Genomic DNA, 17955 nt, shown 5'->3' with positions numbered 1-17955 from the left:
AGTATTATAATTGTCAGAAATTTGGTACAACAGTTTTTTCAACGGACCTCCACGATTTGGGACCCCCTGAACACAATTTATCTTCGATGAATTTTTTCGATAAAAAAATATTATCAGAGTTATAGCATTTACAAAATAAAAAAATTAAATCGATAATCAAAGTTTCAAGCCAAACAACGATTTATAGGAAAAAACTCAAGAAAAGAAAAGCGTTGCTTTTTGAAATCTCTGCAAGATTAGTTTAACAACTTTTTGAATTTTTTTCAAAAATTCAAAATTTAAATTTTCATCGCACAAGAAGTAATAAAAACTAAAAAATTCAATTTTTTGTTCAAACTGAGTAAGATATGAAAAAACGAAAATTGTGCTCCCAAAAATACCTACAAATTTGTTAATGATTACTTCGTGAATGGATGCGTAGTTTTTGTTTTATTCGTGAAAAATAACATTGAAAATAAAAAAAATAAAAATTTTGAAATACGACACAAGCTACGAAAAAAAGTTAGCGAACAAAAACTGTGACCTAAAACACATCTACAAGTTTTTTCTAAATGACATATTGATAGGTCGCGCAGTTTTAGTTTTATTCATAAAAATGGCATGAAAAAAATGTATGTAAAAATACAAAAGGTACGAAAGAAAAATCGATAGGCATAAGTTGTTCATAAAAAACACAAAATACAAAAAAAATGTCTTCAAGGGCAATTATAGCTTTTCAAAAGTTCTACAAAATTTCTCTTGACCATTTTTCAATAGGATGTTTTTTTGGTTCTATTTATCGAAAGTAGTATGCAGAAAATTTAAAATTTGAACCAAACGGCATAAGATAACGTAAAAAATTTCAACAAAGAAACGCAGCTTTAAAAAAATACCTATAAAATTTCTAATAACAATTTTTCAATAGAATGTTATTTTTGTTTTATTTATCGAAAGTAGTATACAGAAAATCTCAAATTTAAAGTTTGAACCAAACGGCATGAGATAACATAAAAAATTTTAACAAAGAATCGCAGATTAAAAAAAAGTCCTACACAAATTCTTTGAACCATTTTTGAACACTCAAATTTTGAGCCAATGAACAATGCAAAATACGGGGATAAGTTTTTAGGCGAATTTCAGGGATTAAAAATTCATAAAAAATATCTGCACAATTTTTTGACAGAACTCCTCGTTTTTAATTTATTTATCGAAATTGATATGAAAAAATCGAAAATTCTAATAATACGTCTAAGCACCTTTTAAAATATGTGTATTTCAGCCGATTTCAAAACTGCCCGCTACAATCGGAAAAGGGTTAAGTGGCGCTATCTTGCGTAATTTATCAGTAGTGCTGTAAAAGCGAGTACGATGTGCGCAGCGCCGAAAGTAAATGTAAATATTACGCAACAGAGCGGTCAAAAGTGTGTAAACTTAAAAATTGACGTTATGAGGGCGTAATGTAAATGTAAATTAAAATCTAGTACTTTCTCCGCGGATTAACTGACGTTGATTTGGACGCGCTGGGCCCGAAGACGGCACACCGCTCTTTCGCGGGTTCGACGGGTTTTCCTCCTCGAGAAATGTCAAAATGGCGTCTTCTCAGGACGCTTGGTATCTGTCGCTGTTGGGCTTAGCTGAAAGCTTTCGCACATCAAATCCTCCTAACATAAAGTCATGTATACAGTGCCTCCAGGCAGTTTTTAATTTTAAGCCACCCCCGAGAGTTGAAGCAAGGACGCACCTTCAGCTCGGGAACATCCTGCTCACGCATACAAAAAACATCGAACTAGCCCGTTCTCACCTTGAAAAAGCGGTAAGTCTCTATTTTTTAAACTCTCTGACTTCAGCATCACTCTTTTACTACCTTTCCCGTTTATTTCGAACCCAAAAACACACCAAAATCTTGACATTACATAGACGGGGATTTCCTAACCTGTATTCGTATTTTGACATCTCCCACCATTTTTACATTTTATTCTGAGGGGGCTATTTACTCAGCTTTTGTGACATAAGGTTGAGGTGAAATGCAATCTGAGGAGTGCTTGAATTTTTAGGGATATTTGTGGAAAATTTTACGGTATTTTGTTGTTTTTACAGTGGAGGCTTAGTCAAAACATAAACACGTTTGATGACGTCAAATTTGAGGCAGCTAGTGTCGTTGCTGAACTTTATGAGCAGCAGCAACAATCAAATCTCAGTAAACCGATTCTGAGGAAGGCCATAGAGCTGTCGCAGCATAATGTCTACTGGCATTGCAGACTTATTTTTCAGTTGGCAGTAAGTTTCGTTATTATTTAGATAATTGGAATTAACTAAGCTTGAAATTAGAATCCTTTAGCATAAGTTACGAATTTCAGGGTGTCTAGCGACTCGAGAAATTTGGGAATTCTTTAGCAGATTCGGGAAATCTGTGGTTATAAGTTTAAATTTGAAATTTGTATTTTCTGCGTAAGTTTATTATTATCATTATAACGTTATACGATTCAATGGTAAAAGTGTATTATGAGTTGAACGTCGTCGAGTTACTACTACTAGCCAATCAAAAGCTATTTTTTCCGATAAGTTTTTTATTGATAAATCCGAAATTTGGCAAGTCATTTTTTTTCTAGTACATTTTTGATCACATTATTTAGGCCTTAGAGATCCCATAGGGAGAGTTAAGATACTTACCTTCAAGTAGTTACTGCTCTATCGGAATTTTATAATTTTTATGGTGCGCGAAAAGTTTGACCAGTTCAATTTTTTATTAAATTATTTTTATCTAACTTTAATAACTAACCTTCCAAATCATTTATGATTTTCTTGTTTAAGCGTTTTCTGAATTATATATTAAATCGTCTTGAAAATAAAATTGTTATTTCAAAATAGCGTTAACTCGTGCAAATCAAAACTCATAAAAGTGTAACCAGTTCCGGTACAGCGGCGCCAATCAGATTTGGAGTACCACAAGTCTCAACTCTCCTAAATTCAGTTAAAGTCCCTAAAGTACCTTATTTTCAAGATTTGGTCCCTATGGTACCCTGTTTGCAGTCCATAATGGAATAAAAAAAATATATTATATAATCGAAGCTTTCAAGTCAAAAAAAGTAACAAATCAGGAAATTTCTAAAGGAGTAGCTTCAAAAATTAATCAAGACTGCTATTTAGTCCAGATCTGAACCTATTTCTGAATTGTTTAAAAATATTTAAGGGCATCTTTTAAGATTTTAGGGTATTTTAAAAACTTCTGAGGCATTTTCAAAAGCTTTTAATTTGAAATATTTTAGGGAATTTTAAAAGATTACGAGAAATCATTCATTAAGTTAAAGATATTTCAAAGCTTTTGAAATATTTTAGGTTAATACATAGTCAAGAATTTCGGACTGGATTTTATAATATTTTAATGGATTTAAAAAATGTATTCGCGAGAAGTGAGATATTTGATTATTTTTTGAAAATACAACCATCAAAATATTTTTATAAAGAAAACTATTCTTAAAGTTAAAAAGTTTCTAAAATTAATGTTAAAAATTTTTAATTAAAAAAAATTCATCCAGAAATATATTCTTTTTAAATCATTCTCATTTTAAATACAAACAATAGTTTTAGAAACGTTAAACATTAAAAATATATTTTTTAAATGAAAATATTTAATATATATATTGTATTTTAATAAATAAATAATATTTATAAACAAAAATTTCATTTTTAAATTGGGGAATTAAACATTAAACATTTTTTTAAACTAAAACTTGTAGTGTTATTAGTTTAATTAAAGATTTGCGCATATCAAGGCGTCGTAACGATAGGATGCCAACGCACGCGATCGCCTAGATGATACTTAACCAAAAATATAAACAACAAAAAGCTAAGTAAGAAGTAAGAACTAGAAAGTTTTAGATCGCGGAATTGAACCAGATGGAGCTAGAAGTTGGCCAAAACTAGAAGATGCTCGCTCGCTCCATCAAATCAAAAAATTCTGAGTAGAATGCAAACAAATTTTCAACTCTTCTTGATTCAAAATAAAAGTATTCTTGAGTTAAAATGCCTACTATTACATTGTATTTTTTTTTTGCTCGCCCGAGATAGAACTTTCATGATTTGATAAAGCGAGTGAGCACCTTTTAGTTTTGGCCAACTTCTAGCCTCATCTTGCTCAATTACGCAAGCAAGACTTTCTAACGCTAACTTCTCGGTTAGTTTTTTATTGCTTTTATTTTTGGTTAAGTAGCGTCAAGTCGTGTCGCGTGCGTTGGCACCCTACCGTTAGGACGCCTCGATATAATAAATAATAATTAATATGCTTTAAAAAGGTTTTTGTATTTTTAAAGTTTGATACTATTTTTCATTAGTAAATATAATCAGGGCTGCTGCACAGTCAATATTTGTCACTTTTTTTTCTCAACTCACTTTAGTCACTTTTTTAAATGAAAAAATCACATTAGTGACTTTTCTCTCAATAAATTAACTCTTGGGTTCATCGCTATTCAGCTCAGGTCTATACCTATTTCTGAATTTTATTGAATTCTTTTGAAAAATATCAGGGAATTTTGAAAGATTCCGTCAACTTTTTAATAGATTTCAATAATTTAAAAAAATGTTTAAGATTTTAAAGCATTTAAAAAACTTCTCAGGCATTTAAAGAGCTTTTAATTTGAAATATTTTAAGGAATTTTAAAAGGTCTAGAATTTCGGAAGATATTCACTGGATTTTATCATATTTTAGTGGTCGCTATTTTAATTTGAAATATATAATTTCAAGTAATATATCCCTATTTGAATTCTTATTAATCTATTTTGAGTTCTTTTAAATTCTTTTGAACTTTTAAAAGTTTTTATTTAATTTCGTAAAATAGAGTTAAAGACTCAGTTATTCAGTCTGAAAAGAAAAAAAAAATTAAGATTTTAAGCAGGGTCAGTTCTTCTTCATACTTCTGAATTTCATCAAAAAATTTCAATAAAATAGTCATTTTTATCTAAATAAATAAATGAATTTTACAGATGAAAAATTATCAGCCGAAAATGCAATGGTTTAATTTTCAGTTAAAAAAATAATTGTGAACCAAAATAAACACGGCTTTTAATTAAAAATATTTTTTCGTTGAAATATGAACTATTATATTTTACGTTCTTTGTTGAAGATTTATCTCTTGGGATTGAAATAAACTATTTTCGTGAAAATCAGTTTTTTTTTACATTAAAAATTATTTGGCTGAAAATTCAAATGGTCCATTTTTGGTTAAAAATTCGCCTCATTCAGTTTAAAAATCAACGATTCAGATAAAAATTAATGTATTCAATTGGAAATTCGTCTCTTTTGGCTTTTGGTTCAAAATTCGAATACTTTAAACAAATTTCAATACGTTGTTAAAAAATATATATTTTTAAATTGGACATTTGGTAGAAAGTTCATCTTCTTGTTTGAAAATTCAATATTTTTCGTTAGAAATTTTAATATTTAGTTCAAACTTTTTTTTGGTTAAAAATAATTTTCTAAATTGAAAATTGAGCCTTTTCGGTTAAAATGTTTTTCTTTGTAAAACTCATGTTTTTCGATAACAATTAATATTTCTTGTTAGAAATTTTAGTATTTAGTTCAAACTTTTTTTTTCAAAACTATTTTTTAAACTGAAAATTGAACCGTTTCAATTAAAATTTGTTTCTTTGTAGAATTCATGTTTTTGGATAAAAATTACTATTTTATTTACATTTGTATTTGATCATTAATTTTTCAACTTAAAAATCAAGTATATTATATAAAAGTCGCCTTTTTGTTTAAATTTAACTGTATTTTAGTTAATATTAAAGTATTTTTAGGTAGGAATATCAACTACTAAATTTTTCGTTGAAAATTCCTATTTTTTAAGTCAAAGTTATACTGCTTTGGAAATTTATGTATTTTGTTGAAAATTTGTTTTTCTAGTAGAAACTTAATCTTCCTATAGAAAAATTAATCAAATGAAAAAAAAATTGAATAATACAAATTACTTTTTTAATACCATTTTTTAAATATAAACTGCTGGCAGGAAGTATGGGACTACCTGCTTTTTGTTACTTGCATAAAATCATGTAATTTTTATGATAAATCAAATAACATTTTTTCTCAGAGTAGGATGAAAGCTACAATATTTATGTGTCCAATAATACTAGTGTTACCTATTTTAACCTTTTTTTTAAACATATTGCGAAAAATGTCTAAATAATCAAATTTCTCATTTTACAATTCATACACGTTTAAAATCGTTATTTATTTCAGAAATTCTATCATTAATAATCAAATCGTGATACTTACAAGTATCATTAAATATTTCTTTCCAAAAGTTGCCACATCACCCTTACTATAATTAATTTGAATGTAGAATTAAATTAACACTTATAAATGCTCTCAAATTAAAAATATTTGAAGTTTGTGCTCTTGAAATATGTAATTTGTATAGGTTCAGCGAAAAAATATTTTAGCTGTATATCTTGCTCTGCATAATATTTGTACGAAAAATTTAATTTTAATTATAAAAATTAATTAGGAAATTTAAAATTTAAATTTTAAAAAGTTATATTAAATATGATAAATAATTCTGTAAGTTGAAAAAAAAACTTCACTACGGAGAATTTCTCGCGTAATTCAAATAACGTATATTCAAAGAGAAATTGGAAAGTTTTTCTCCTTTTTTAAAATATTTTTCTTCACTTCAAAGGGTAATATCTGTGCAGAAACGACTTTGTAATCAGAATCATTTAAAGGATTATAAAATTTAGCGTCGAATTCACCCCGGTTGAAGTTATTTTAAGGAACGATAAAAATATTTGGCTTCAAAGGCAAAGATTTTTTTAGCAAAATGAACATCTTGTAATCTTGAGTTCAACTTCTTGGTATAGATTTAAAAAGTAGGATTTTCTCTTGATTTTCTGATTTAAACAATTTTGCAGAAACACTATTCTAGATCCTTAAAAATAACTTCAACTTAGGCGTCCTGCAAAGATATTCGACTTTACATTGAAGAAAAATTATCAAGCAAAAAAAAAAGTGTTCCTAAATTTTCAGTCGGTAGTGTAAATGTTTATCAATTGGATTAAATTATAATTTGAATAGGATTGGAATTATTTTAATTTAACAGTCACAAATTTAGGATCAGAGCGTCTACCCTACCTGGAAAACCTTGAATGGTTAAAAATTGATAGTTTTCAGTCGAAAATTCAAGTATCTGGTTGAAAATTAATGTATTTTGTTGAAAAGTCTTTCTTTGTCGAATTCAATTACTTCTGATTAAAAATTAAAACCTTTTACTTGGATGAAATATCAATTACTACATTTTTCTTTCAGAATTCATCTTTTTTGTAATGAAAATTTTATTACGTGGTAAAAAGTTCAACTCTTTCGTCGAAAATTAATTTTCTTTGTTTAAAGACTCATTATTTTAATTGATAATTCACCTCTGGTTGAAAAATGAGAGATTTCGTTATTTTTCTTAATTTTTGTTTTAACTGCAGATTTACTATTCCAGTTTATTATTTCATAAATTTAGTTAAAAATTCATCGTTTTGGTTGACAATGTAATCTTTTTCGCAAAATAATTTTTTATGTCGAGAATTATTTTTTTTGTAAACTAAAAATGTCATAATTTTCATTGAAAATCAATCACCTTAGTTAAAAGTTCAGGGGTTTTAAATTTTTTATCAGTATAAATTCTTCTTCTAAATTAATCTTTTTCTGTTAAAAATTTATCATTTATGTTGAAAATTTATTTCTTCGGTTGAAAATTCGACTATTAGAGTTAAATATTCATCATTTTAGTTGAAAATTTATCTTTTTGGTTGAAAGTTAAAAATCTTTTGTTGAAAATCTATCATTTTAGTTCAAAATTAAACTATTTGATTGATAAGTCATGTATTTTGTTAAAAAATTGTCTTTGTTGATATAAAATTAATGTTCTTGTTTCAAAATTCATCTTATTGGTTGAAGATTCCAGTATTCCAGCTAAAGATTCATAATTTTATTGGAAAATTAATCACTTTGGTGGACATTTTTTTGATGAAAAATTATTTTTTTTAACTGTAAATTAAACAATCTCATTTGTTGGTTGAAAACTGAGCATTTCTAGATCAAAATTCAACTATTTAGTTGAAAATTGATGTGTTTTAGTCGAAAATTGATCTTTTTGTTTGAAAATAAAACGACTTGGTTCAAACTTAAACTCTTTAGTTAAAAATTAATCACTGTAGTTAAAAAGTTTTTTTTGTGTGAAAAATTGATTTTTTAAACTGAAAATCAAACTATTTTAGTTCATTTTAATTTTAAAAATTGATCGTTTTTAGTTTAAAATACATCTATTTCGTTGAAACTTTTTTCTTCGAAAATAGAACTATTTGGTTAAGAGTTCATGAATTTTGTAGAAAAATCATATTCGGTGGTAGAAATTTAATCTTTTTGGTTGAAAATTCGACTATTTTGTTAAAAAGGCAATATTTTTACTTTAAAATTGAGGAATTTGTAGCGGTTTCAATTGAATTTAATATATTATCCACATTAATTTTACCTAAATATGCACTGAATTTTAAGTGTAAGAAGATATAATAGAACTTTAGTTGAATTATTATCGAAAGTCATAAAATTTAGGAATAAATTCAGGGGGAAAAACGTGGCATTGTCAGGGATTATTTTTACAGGATTTGAGTAGACACTCTGAGGATATATTTCTAGATAAAACGTATGTTTATATAAATATTTTCTTGTTATAGCAAATCCACGCGTCGGAGAAGGATTTCGTCGTGGCCAGTAGTCTTCTCGCAGTCGGAGTGGATTATTCCCACATAAGCAACGCCAATTACACCCGAGTTTTGTTTCTCTTAAGTAGATGTATGCTTATGTTAATAGACAAAAAATTCGCAGATGTTCATCCGCTTCTCACGACGGCCGGTCACCAAGTCGAAAATTGGCAAGGCAGTCCGCACCAAAAAGAATATCTGAAAGTGTACTACTTGGTTCTACAAGTATGTCATTTTCTAATGGCTGGCCAGGTAACTTATCCCAAAAATTTCATTTTATCATTTGTAATAGGGTGCCTACCCTACCTGGGAAACCTGGAATTGCCCGGGAACTTTTACATGCCTAGAAAAACCTGGAAATATCAGGACATTTTTTTTTAAGTCAGGCGATTTTTTCGAGGGCGTGGTTATTTATTTTTTCAATTGCAATATAAAATTGAATAATTATATGACTGTTTTCAACTATTTTGCTAAAAATTATCTTTGGTTTTATTTCGGGAATGAAAATTTAAATGCTTGATTGAAAATTAAATGAGCTATTTTGTGAAAAAAGAAATTTTTGCTGAAAATTAATTCTTTTTTTTATTGATATTTGAACTATTTTGTTGCAAAATTTTGTTTTTTATACAAAATTAACTCTAAACTGAAAATGTAACTACTCAATTGTTGAAGTTTTTTTTTTTTTTTAGTTGAAAACTTTGTGATAAAAAATTCAACTTTTCCAGTTGAAAATTTATAACTTTATTTAAAGATTCGTCTCTTTGTTTGAAAATGTAATTATTTTTGTTTAAATTAGTTTTTGTTTCGTTGAATATTATTCTTTTTAACTGAAAACTCACCTATTAAATTTTGGTTTGACTATTTCCCTTTTTCAGTTAAGAATCGTATTTTGTTGAAAATTCGTCGTTTTTATGTAGAAATTACCTTTCTTCAGGGTGGCCGCTGTACCGGGAAACCGGGAATTTTTTGAGAACAGGAAAAACCGGGAAATGACGTAATTTTCTTTACCGGAAATTTTACAAATTTTGTAGAAGAAAATTTATCCACGTTCGATTTCAACAGTTTTTAAATAATTATTTGAATTTTTATGTTTTTTAATTATGCCATTATTTAGTTTACACTGCGCAATTCAAAAATTTTCCATTAAAAATTTTTATTTTTAAGAATTTTTACATGCTTTTTTTAAAGGCTTGAACAAATAAAAAAAGCCTTTGTTGTTGAAAGTTTTGGATAAAAAAACATTTTTATTTAATACTTTAATATATTTTTTTAAATTTATCTGTACTTTAAGTATTAAAAAGTGAACATAAACGATTTGACAAAACGATTTTAAATCTGTTCAAAATTTAATAATATTCAGATTTTAACGTTAAAACTTAAACGATTTCAATTTGAAAATCTTAGTCATTTAACAAATGTGCACGTCTGACTAAAACTTTATTAACTATTTTCAACTTAAAAATAACTTCATAATAATGTATTCTCAATTAAAGGTTTTATGAACTTAAAATATTGTTTCAGTCTAAAATATTCCATTTTTAAACCATTTAATTTGAAATTTTTAATTAAAAAAAAAGATTAATTTTTGAATATTTAGCAATATTTGAATTTTTATTTAAGACAAGTAAATTGAAACTAAATATTTAAAACTAAAGAATCTTTAACTGAATTGTTTGACATAGAAAGCCTGGAATCGTTAAAATTTCGAAGAGCATTTAAACTTTGAATCCCACAATTTTAATCCTTCTATTTGAAAAATGCTTAATTCGTAAGTAAAATTTTTTAATTTTGATGTATAATTTACAAATGATCATTTGTAGAAAAAATTTGAGTAATTTTAAGAGATATTTATGAGTTTTAAAAAGATAAAAAATTATCATGAAAATTTTAGAAAGTTTTCTGAAAATCTTTTTTGAAAATTTGATTTAAATCTTTTAAAAACTTTTTAAATATTCTCTTAAAATAATTTTTCAAAATGAAAAATTATTTTTAATTTTCTTAGGAATCTTAAGAAAATGTTTTTATTCTTTTGAAGCCTACAAATAATAAATATTCAATTGTTATTTATACCTTCAAATTGTAAAGAAATGTTATAAAATTTGCAGGATTTTCTGAAAATTGTAGAACAAATTCAATTAAATTTGACAGATATTTAGAAGTTCTGAAAAAATTCCAACAAAATTTTAAACAAATTTAAAAGAACTTCTAGATTTCTCAAGATTTTGAAATAAAATGTTGAAGCTTTCCCAGGATGTTTGAACTACTTAAAAAGAAAATAATTGAATTTCTAATTTAAGAAGTATTCAGTTAAAATTTTTTTTCAATTTTTCAATATTTGATGTTTGTAGCTTCAAATTCCTAAAAATTATATAATTTTGAAAATTTTAAAGTTCATGGATTGATTTTTTAATTTAGAGCATTGCAAATGATAACGTGGATTTATAATGGTTTTTATTTATAATTCTTTTTTCTTGGTTGGTTTTTAATACTCTTTTTGGTTGAAAATTCAACTATTGGGAATGGTTAAACTGCGATACGCCACCTGGTGGCAAAAAATCCGAACTAGAAAGGATAGGTATGAATTTGAAGATGCATTATAATTTGTGCATAAAAGTGTTTTAACGATTTTTTGTGTGGAGTTTAAAGTATTTATTGGATAATAAAAATAAATCCTTATCGGAAACAAAGGGTTGTAGATGGAATTTACATATTATGGAGAGAAAAAAAAACACATTTTTTGATAGAAATGTTTTTTTAAAAGAAAACAATTATTGTTCTATTTATTATGATTTTCAAAAGATTATAAACTTAAATGGACTTATGAAGCAAAAATGATCTCAAAGTAAATTTCTATTAATTTGTACATGAAATATTAACTATTTAAGAATCTGATCTAAAAGTTAGGTTAGAATTCGTATTTAAATTCCAATCGTCTATTATTCGTATTCTCCGCATAATCTAGATAAAATTTGGCGCTACATACATTAATTAAAGTTTATTTAAGCTTGCAATGCATTGAAACTTACATGAAATAGTGAAATAAATGTTGTTTTTTTTTTAAACCTATTTGACAAAAATGTGTTTTCACTGTATAAAATGGAAATTCTATCTAAAACTTTGTTTTTAATGAAGATTTGTTTTCAGTATTCAAAAAATGTTTTATGCTTCAGAAAATAATCTTAAAAACATTGTTATGCAAAATTAAAGTACATCTTTAAAATTGTACCTACTCTTTCTAGTTCCAGTTTTCGGCAGCAGGTGGCGAAATGGTAGAGCACCATTCCCAACATGGTTGGAAATTTTTCTTTCTTAGTTAAAAATTTAATTATTTCTTTGAAAATTCATGTATTTTGTTGAAAAATCGTTTTTTTTTTAAGAAATTAATATTTTGTTTAAAAATTAATCTTCTGGTTTGAAAATGCTTCTGTTTACTTAAACATAAAACCACTTAGTTAACATTTAAAGCCTTTATTCAAGCGTTCATTTTTTTCATTTCGTCTATTCCAGTTGAAGATATATAATTTTAGGTAAAAATTTATCACTGCTTGAAAATTGTTATTGTTTTTTTTTGCTGGAAAATTAATTTCTTTTAGCTGAAAATTGAACTTCAATGTGTGGTTAAAAAATGATTTTTCTTAGTTGAAAATTCAACTATTTGGTTGAGAATTCATTTAATTTGCTGAAAAGATTTTTTTTAGAAACTTAATCTTTTTGTTTCAAGAGACGAATTCAAGAAATGATGATGTTTTTATTATTATTTAATTATAAATTAATCAATGGTGCTAATATATTTAAGAATATTTTGTAATATAATTTGTTAAAGCTTTATAAATTAAACATATTAATTGAATCCCTAGAAACTGAAAAAAAAATTATTTATAATAATCTAGCGAAACAGTAACTTCTTACGTAAATATCGGACTGACTGAATAATTAATTTGCATTTTTTTTAACAGGGAAAGAGTGTGAAACCTTGTTTAAAGCAACTTCAACAAAGCATACAGACCATCGTCTCTCCAAATTGGCCTTCGGACGAAGTCATTACGGGATCCAATATTGGAGATTTGTTTATTTGGATGCCAAAAGAACACCTCTACGTATTAGTGTACTTAGTAACCGTAATGCATTCCATGCAAACTGGTTACATGGAAAAGGCGCAAAAATACACGGACAAGGCTCTCACTCAAATCGAGAAACTAAAATGTGAGGATTCCCTATTAAAAAACAGGGTGGTCGCTGGACCAGGAAACTGGGAAATGCCAGTGAATTTATTTTTTGACCGTGAATTTTAGAAGTTGTTGGGAAAAAAAATCTATCATTCAGTTTTCAATGCGCAATTCGAAAATTGATAATAAAAACCTTTTCATTTTATCAACTGTAGATAAAAGTGAATATTTTTTAATGGATTTAATGTATTAAAAAGTGAATAATAATTTATTTGACAAAATGATTCTAAATCCGTTCAAAATTTAACAATCATCAGATTTGAATGTTTAAAATTAAACAATGTAAATGTCTGATTTAAAATTTATAATAAACTATTTTTAACTTAAAAATAACTTCATAATAATGTATTCGCAATCAAAGGCTTTTATTAAATTAAAAATATTGTTTCCGTATAAAATATTCCATTTTTAACCCAATCAATTTGAAATTTTTTAATTAAGAAAAAAAATAATTATTGAACATTTACACATATTTGATTGTTCATTTACGACGAGTGAATTGAAACCAAGTATTTAAAATCGAGCAATTTGAAATTGAATTATTTGACATAGAAAGCCTGGAATCTTTTAAATTTCGAAGATCTTTTAAAACTTCAACATTAAAACTTTAATTTTTGTATTTGAAAACTTTTTAATTCGTGAGTGAAATTGTTGAATTTTGATGCATAAATAACATTTGAAGACTTAGTATTTGTAGACAACATTTGACTAATTTTGAAAGATATTTAGAAGTTTTGAAAAGTTTCAAGAGTGCAGATTTTAAACAAAAATGAATGGTTGGGAACCATAAGGGTCTAACCCTTATTCGGAAATTTTTTCAGGAGACCGAAAAAACTGTTCACCGAGTACGTCTTGGGATAGCATTTTGAGCAACATTGTTGTTTTATTAAAAATAGTAAAATTGAATTTTTCCACTTTCTGAAAAAAGCACGACCCGTCGGACAGATTGAAACAAACAAAAATCAAAAGAAAAGAATATCCCGACCATTCAGCTTAGAAGATTTTTAAGAATTGTAAAAGGCTTCAAAAGAATAAAAAAATTATTTTAAGATTCCCAGGAAAATGATTTTTCATTTTGAAAAATTATCTTTAAAGAATATTTTAAAAGGATTTTAAAAATTTATGGAATAGTTATAAAATAATCTGGAATATTTTAAGGATTTTTCTTTAATTTGTAGGATTTAATTGTAGGAAAATTGATAAATATCTTTTAAAATATTTTTAAATATTCTCTTGAAATAACTTAAAAAAATAAAAAATTCTACATTTTTTGTTTGGAACCTGCAAAAATCCACATTTTGCTTGAATTTAGGCTGTGGCTATTTGCATCGAAATTTCGACACACAATCCGTTTACATTATTTGAAATCATTTCAAGTTTTCAATTAATTTTGAATTTCTGACAAAATTAAAAAAAAAAATTTTAATTTTTAAACCACTTCTAGATTTTTCAAAATTTTAAATGAAAATTTTAAAGCTTTTCAATGATGGTCTAACTGCTCAAAATGAAAATAATATAACATTTCATTTAAGAAGTGTGGAGTTAAGCAATTTAAATTTTTAATTTTTCTCGCTTGAAATTCCTAAAAATAATATAATTAAAATTTTTTAAAAGTTCTTTGATTAATTTTTTAATGTAGAGTATTGAAAATGATATTTTTGGAAATGAATCTGAATGGTTTTACTCTATGATTTATAATAGTTAAAAATGGTAAATTTGGCAGTTTATCTGTATTTCGTTTTAAATTGTTCAATTCAAAAATGTTATTACGTTCTACTTTATGCGTAAATTATTAAGCACTTGCGTACAACTGTTTGAGTGTTTTAATTTATAATTTATTTTTTATTACTTCAAATGGAAAAATTTTTAGCTTTAGAATTTTAATTTTGTAATTTTATTGGCCGTAAAAAATTTTTTGTGCATCGGGAAATAACCGGGAATTTATTTCTTCGATTAAAACGGCCAGCCTGAAAAATGAAACACCTGAATTAGAATTTGGGGTTTTTTAATGATTCTTTTTCATATTTCAGTTGTAGAGAATAAGCCGATCCTCTCCGTCTTTCAACTCATCTCTCTGGAACACATAGTGATGTGTCGACTCGTCATGGGAAATAAAAGTACAGCTCTTGCGGAAATTGCGCAAGCTTGTCAACTTTGCAGTCAACACCCGAAATTACTTCAAGCACACAGACCTCAATTGCACGCGCTCATTGGATTGTACGCAATGTCTATGAACTGTATGGAAGCGGCGGAAGCTCAATTCTTGGCGGCGTTACGAGTGAGCACTGTAATTAAAATTCAAAAGATATTTTTTCCCCATGAACTATTTCACCACAGGTCACGTAACTGTTTCTTTATTTTTTTTTTGTTGTTTTTTCAGACGACAGAGCGAGAATTGCAGACGTTTGCAAATTTGAATCTGGCGATAGTTTATCTGAGAACTAAAAGGGATCAGGAGTTGGGTGCTCTCTTAGAAAGAATCAATCCTGAATCTCTTCCGTCCCATTCGCATTCTCTGAGAGCAGCAGCGTATTACGTCCAAGGGCTTCAAGCTTTCTTTGGCGCTCGTTACAACGAAGCGAAGTATGTACTTTACATTTGTTTATTGTTGTTTTTTTTTCAGACAAATTGTCGAGTTTTTGTTCAGGGAATTTACTTCTGCTCGCAGTAAAAGCCAAGTTTTCATTTATTAAAAATTAATTTTTTTTTTGATCGAAGATGCATTATTTTCATTGAAAATTCATCACTGGTTGAAATTGTAACTACTTTGTTAAAAATCAATTTTTTAATCTAAAAATTTATCTACTGCAGTAGAAAATTTAACTATTATGCTGAAAATGCGTTTTTTTTTTTAGGAATTCGATTTTTAAGAGAAAATTGAAATAATCTAGTTTTAGTTGAAAATGTATTTTCTCCTTTTTTCAATTGTTATTTTTTTCTCTCATAAGCTGGAAAGTTTGAAGTTTGTTTTTTAATTATAAGCCTTTTTCATGCTTTTTTAGCATAAAACATTTTTGCATGAGAAAATACATTTCTGTTCTATTTTAAATTAAAATCTTATCTTTTTTTAACATGAAAGTTCAACTATTTGGCTAGAAATTAACATTTTTACTTAAAAATTTAACCATTTTTTTTTTAAATGTATGTATTTGGTGGAAAATTCGACTCTTTTTATAGAAAATTAATCTTTGTAATTCAAAATTCCTTTTTTTCATAAAAATTTCAACTATCCCAGTTGAAGATTCATCAATTTCGTTCAAAATTAATTTGTCCCACTCAAAATTCAAATGTTCCATTTTTACTTAAAAATCTTTTACTTTAAATATTCATAATTTCAATTAAAAATTCTAATCTTGGGTTGTGAAATGAACTATTTGGTTAAAAAATTGTTTTTTCTTTGGACGAAAAGGAATTTTTTCAAAAATTCGTTTCCTTTTTGGTTGAAAATTTTTTTTTCAACTGAAAACGTAACCTTATACCAGATAAATATTCCATACTATTAATTAAAAACTTATTTCTTTGGTAGAAATTAATCTTCTTGGTAGAAAATTAATCTTTTTAGTTTAAAGTTCAATTATTTCATGTAAATATTCATAATCTTATATGGATTATTAGCTAAAAATTCATCTGTTTCGTTTAAAATTAATTTTTGTCAACTTAAAATTTAATTATTTCAGTTTTGGTGAACAATTGATCTTTTTTTAGGTGAAATAAAGTTTTGTTTAGTTTAAAAATTCAACTATATCAGATGAAGATTCATTGGTTTTCTTGAAAACTCATGTTTTTGGTTTAAAATGTTTTTTTTTAATTGTATTTTTTGGTAGAAAATAATCTTTTTATTTATAAATTCATCTTTATGGTTACAAATTGAAGTATTTCAGTTAAAGATTCATCATTCTAGTTGCAGATTTATCTTTTTTGCCTAAAAATCAACTATTCTAGCTAATTTTTCTAACTGAAAGTTTAACTTTTGCATATTTTCTTGTTAATTGATATTTTCTAGTGGAAGATTCAAGCATTCTTTTCAAAATTCAGTTATTTTTAAATTGTTCGCTCTGTTGCGTTAACGGATGTTTAGAATGTACCTGTTAAATTAAAATAAATCTTTGAGTTTTGGGGAAAATATGAATATTTTATTTTTAATTGACCGGGAAAATTGAAAAGCTTGATCGGGAAATTGAAATCGTCCGCCGAATTCTTTGCTTGAGTATTCAACTATTTTGTCTCAACTATTTGCTTTAAAATTTCATTTTTTTTTGTGTGTAAAGTGCACCAGTTTCATAGAAAATTATTTTTTTGTGTGTTGAAAAGTCATATTTTTGGTTTTAAAATTCAATGTTTTGTAGAGGAAATTCGGCTTTCGGCTTGAAAGATCATCAATTCAGATAAATCTTTCTTTCTTGAGTGAAAAATCGTTACTTATTGAAAATTCATCCTTTGGATTCATTTTTTTTGTATAAATTTCACCTTTGATTGAAGTATAAATTATGACACTTTTTTATGGCAATTTATTTTTTTAGGTTGAAAATTCAACTATTATATTAAAAATATAATTATTTTCTTGAAAACTCAAGTATTTTGTTAAAAAAAACATCTTTCATGATTGAAAAAACATATTTGTTTAAAGTCAATTAATCAATTTTGAAAATTTTTAATTTATATCAAAAACTGTTTTATTCCGCTTATAAAAGATTTTATGTTAACAATATTAAAAGATTAAAATACTTTTTTTACATAATTTAGGTAGTGCCCCTTACATTGGGGCATATAATAACAACCTGATTTATTCTTTTTCAGGAGATATCTCCGGGAAACGTTAAAAATGGCGAATACGGAAGATTTGAACCGACTGACTTCGTGTAGTCTTGTTCTTTTGGGGCACATATTCCTTTCCTTGGGCAACAGCCGAGAATCTATGAATATGGTCACGCCGGCCATGCAATTAGCTTCTAAAATTCCGGATGTTCATGTACAACTTTGGGCTACTGCAATTCTTAAAGGTTTGCAT

General features: G+C 26.6%; 1 protein-coding gene across 2 annotated transcripts in view; it reads left to right on the top strand.

Annotated features, from left to right (window-relative positions):
• The first annotated feature begins 1567 nt into the window (after positions 1–1567).
• Positions 1568–17955, top strand: part of LOC117177142 (MAU2 chromatid cohesion factor homolog) — a 21659-nt gene continuing 5271 nt past the window's right edge. The window contains exons 1-7 of one of the 2 annotated variants that reach the window (XM_033367641.1): positions 1568–1792; positions 2077–2256; positions 8695–8973; positions 12678–12924; positions 14978–15234; positions 15328–15530; positions 17745–17947. In XM_033367641.1, coding sequence (XP_033223532.1) covers positions 1568–1792; positions 2077–2256; positions 8695–8973; positions 12678–12924; positions 14978–15234; positions 15328–15530; positions 17745–17947 — 1594 coding nt within the window. The remainder of the gene's footprint in view (positions 1793–2076; positions 2257–8694; positions 8974–12677; positions 12925–14977; positions 15235–15327; positions 15531–17744; positions 17948–17955) is intronic. The other variant, XM_033367642.1, reaches the window with a different exon arrangement.

Source organism: Belonocnema kinseyi, chromosome 7 (assembly GCF_010883055.1).
Source record: "Belonocnema kinseyi isolate 2016_QV_RU_SX_M_011 chromosome 7, B_treatae_v1, whole genome shotgun sequence".
Lineage (NCBI taxonomy): Eukaryota > Metazoa > Arthropoda > Insecta > Hymenoptera > Cynipidae > Belonocnema > Belonocnema kinseyi.
Note: the sequence above shows the minus strand (reverse complement) of the source record. Positions and strands in the feature narration are given on the sequence as shown.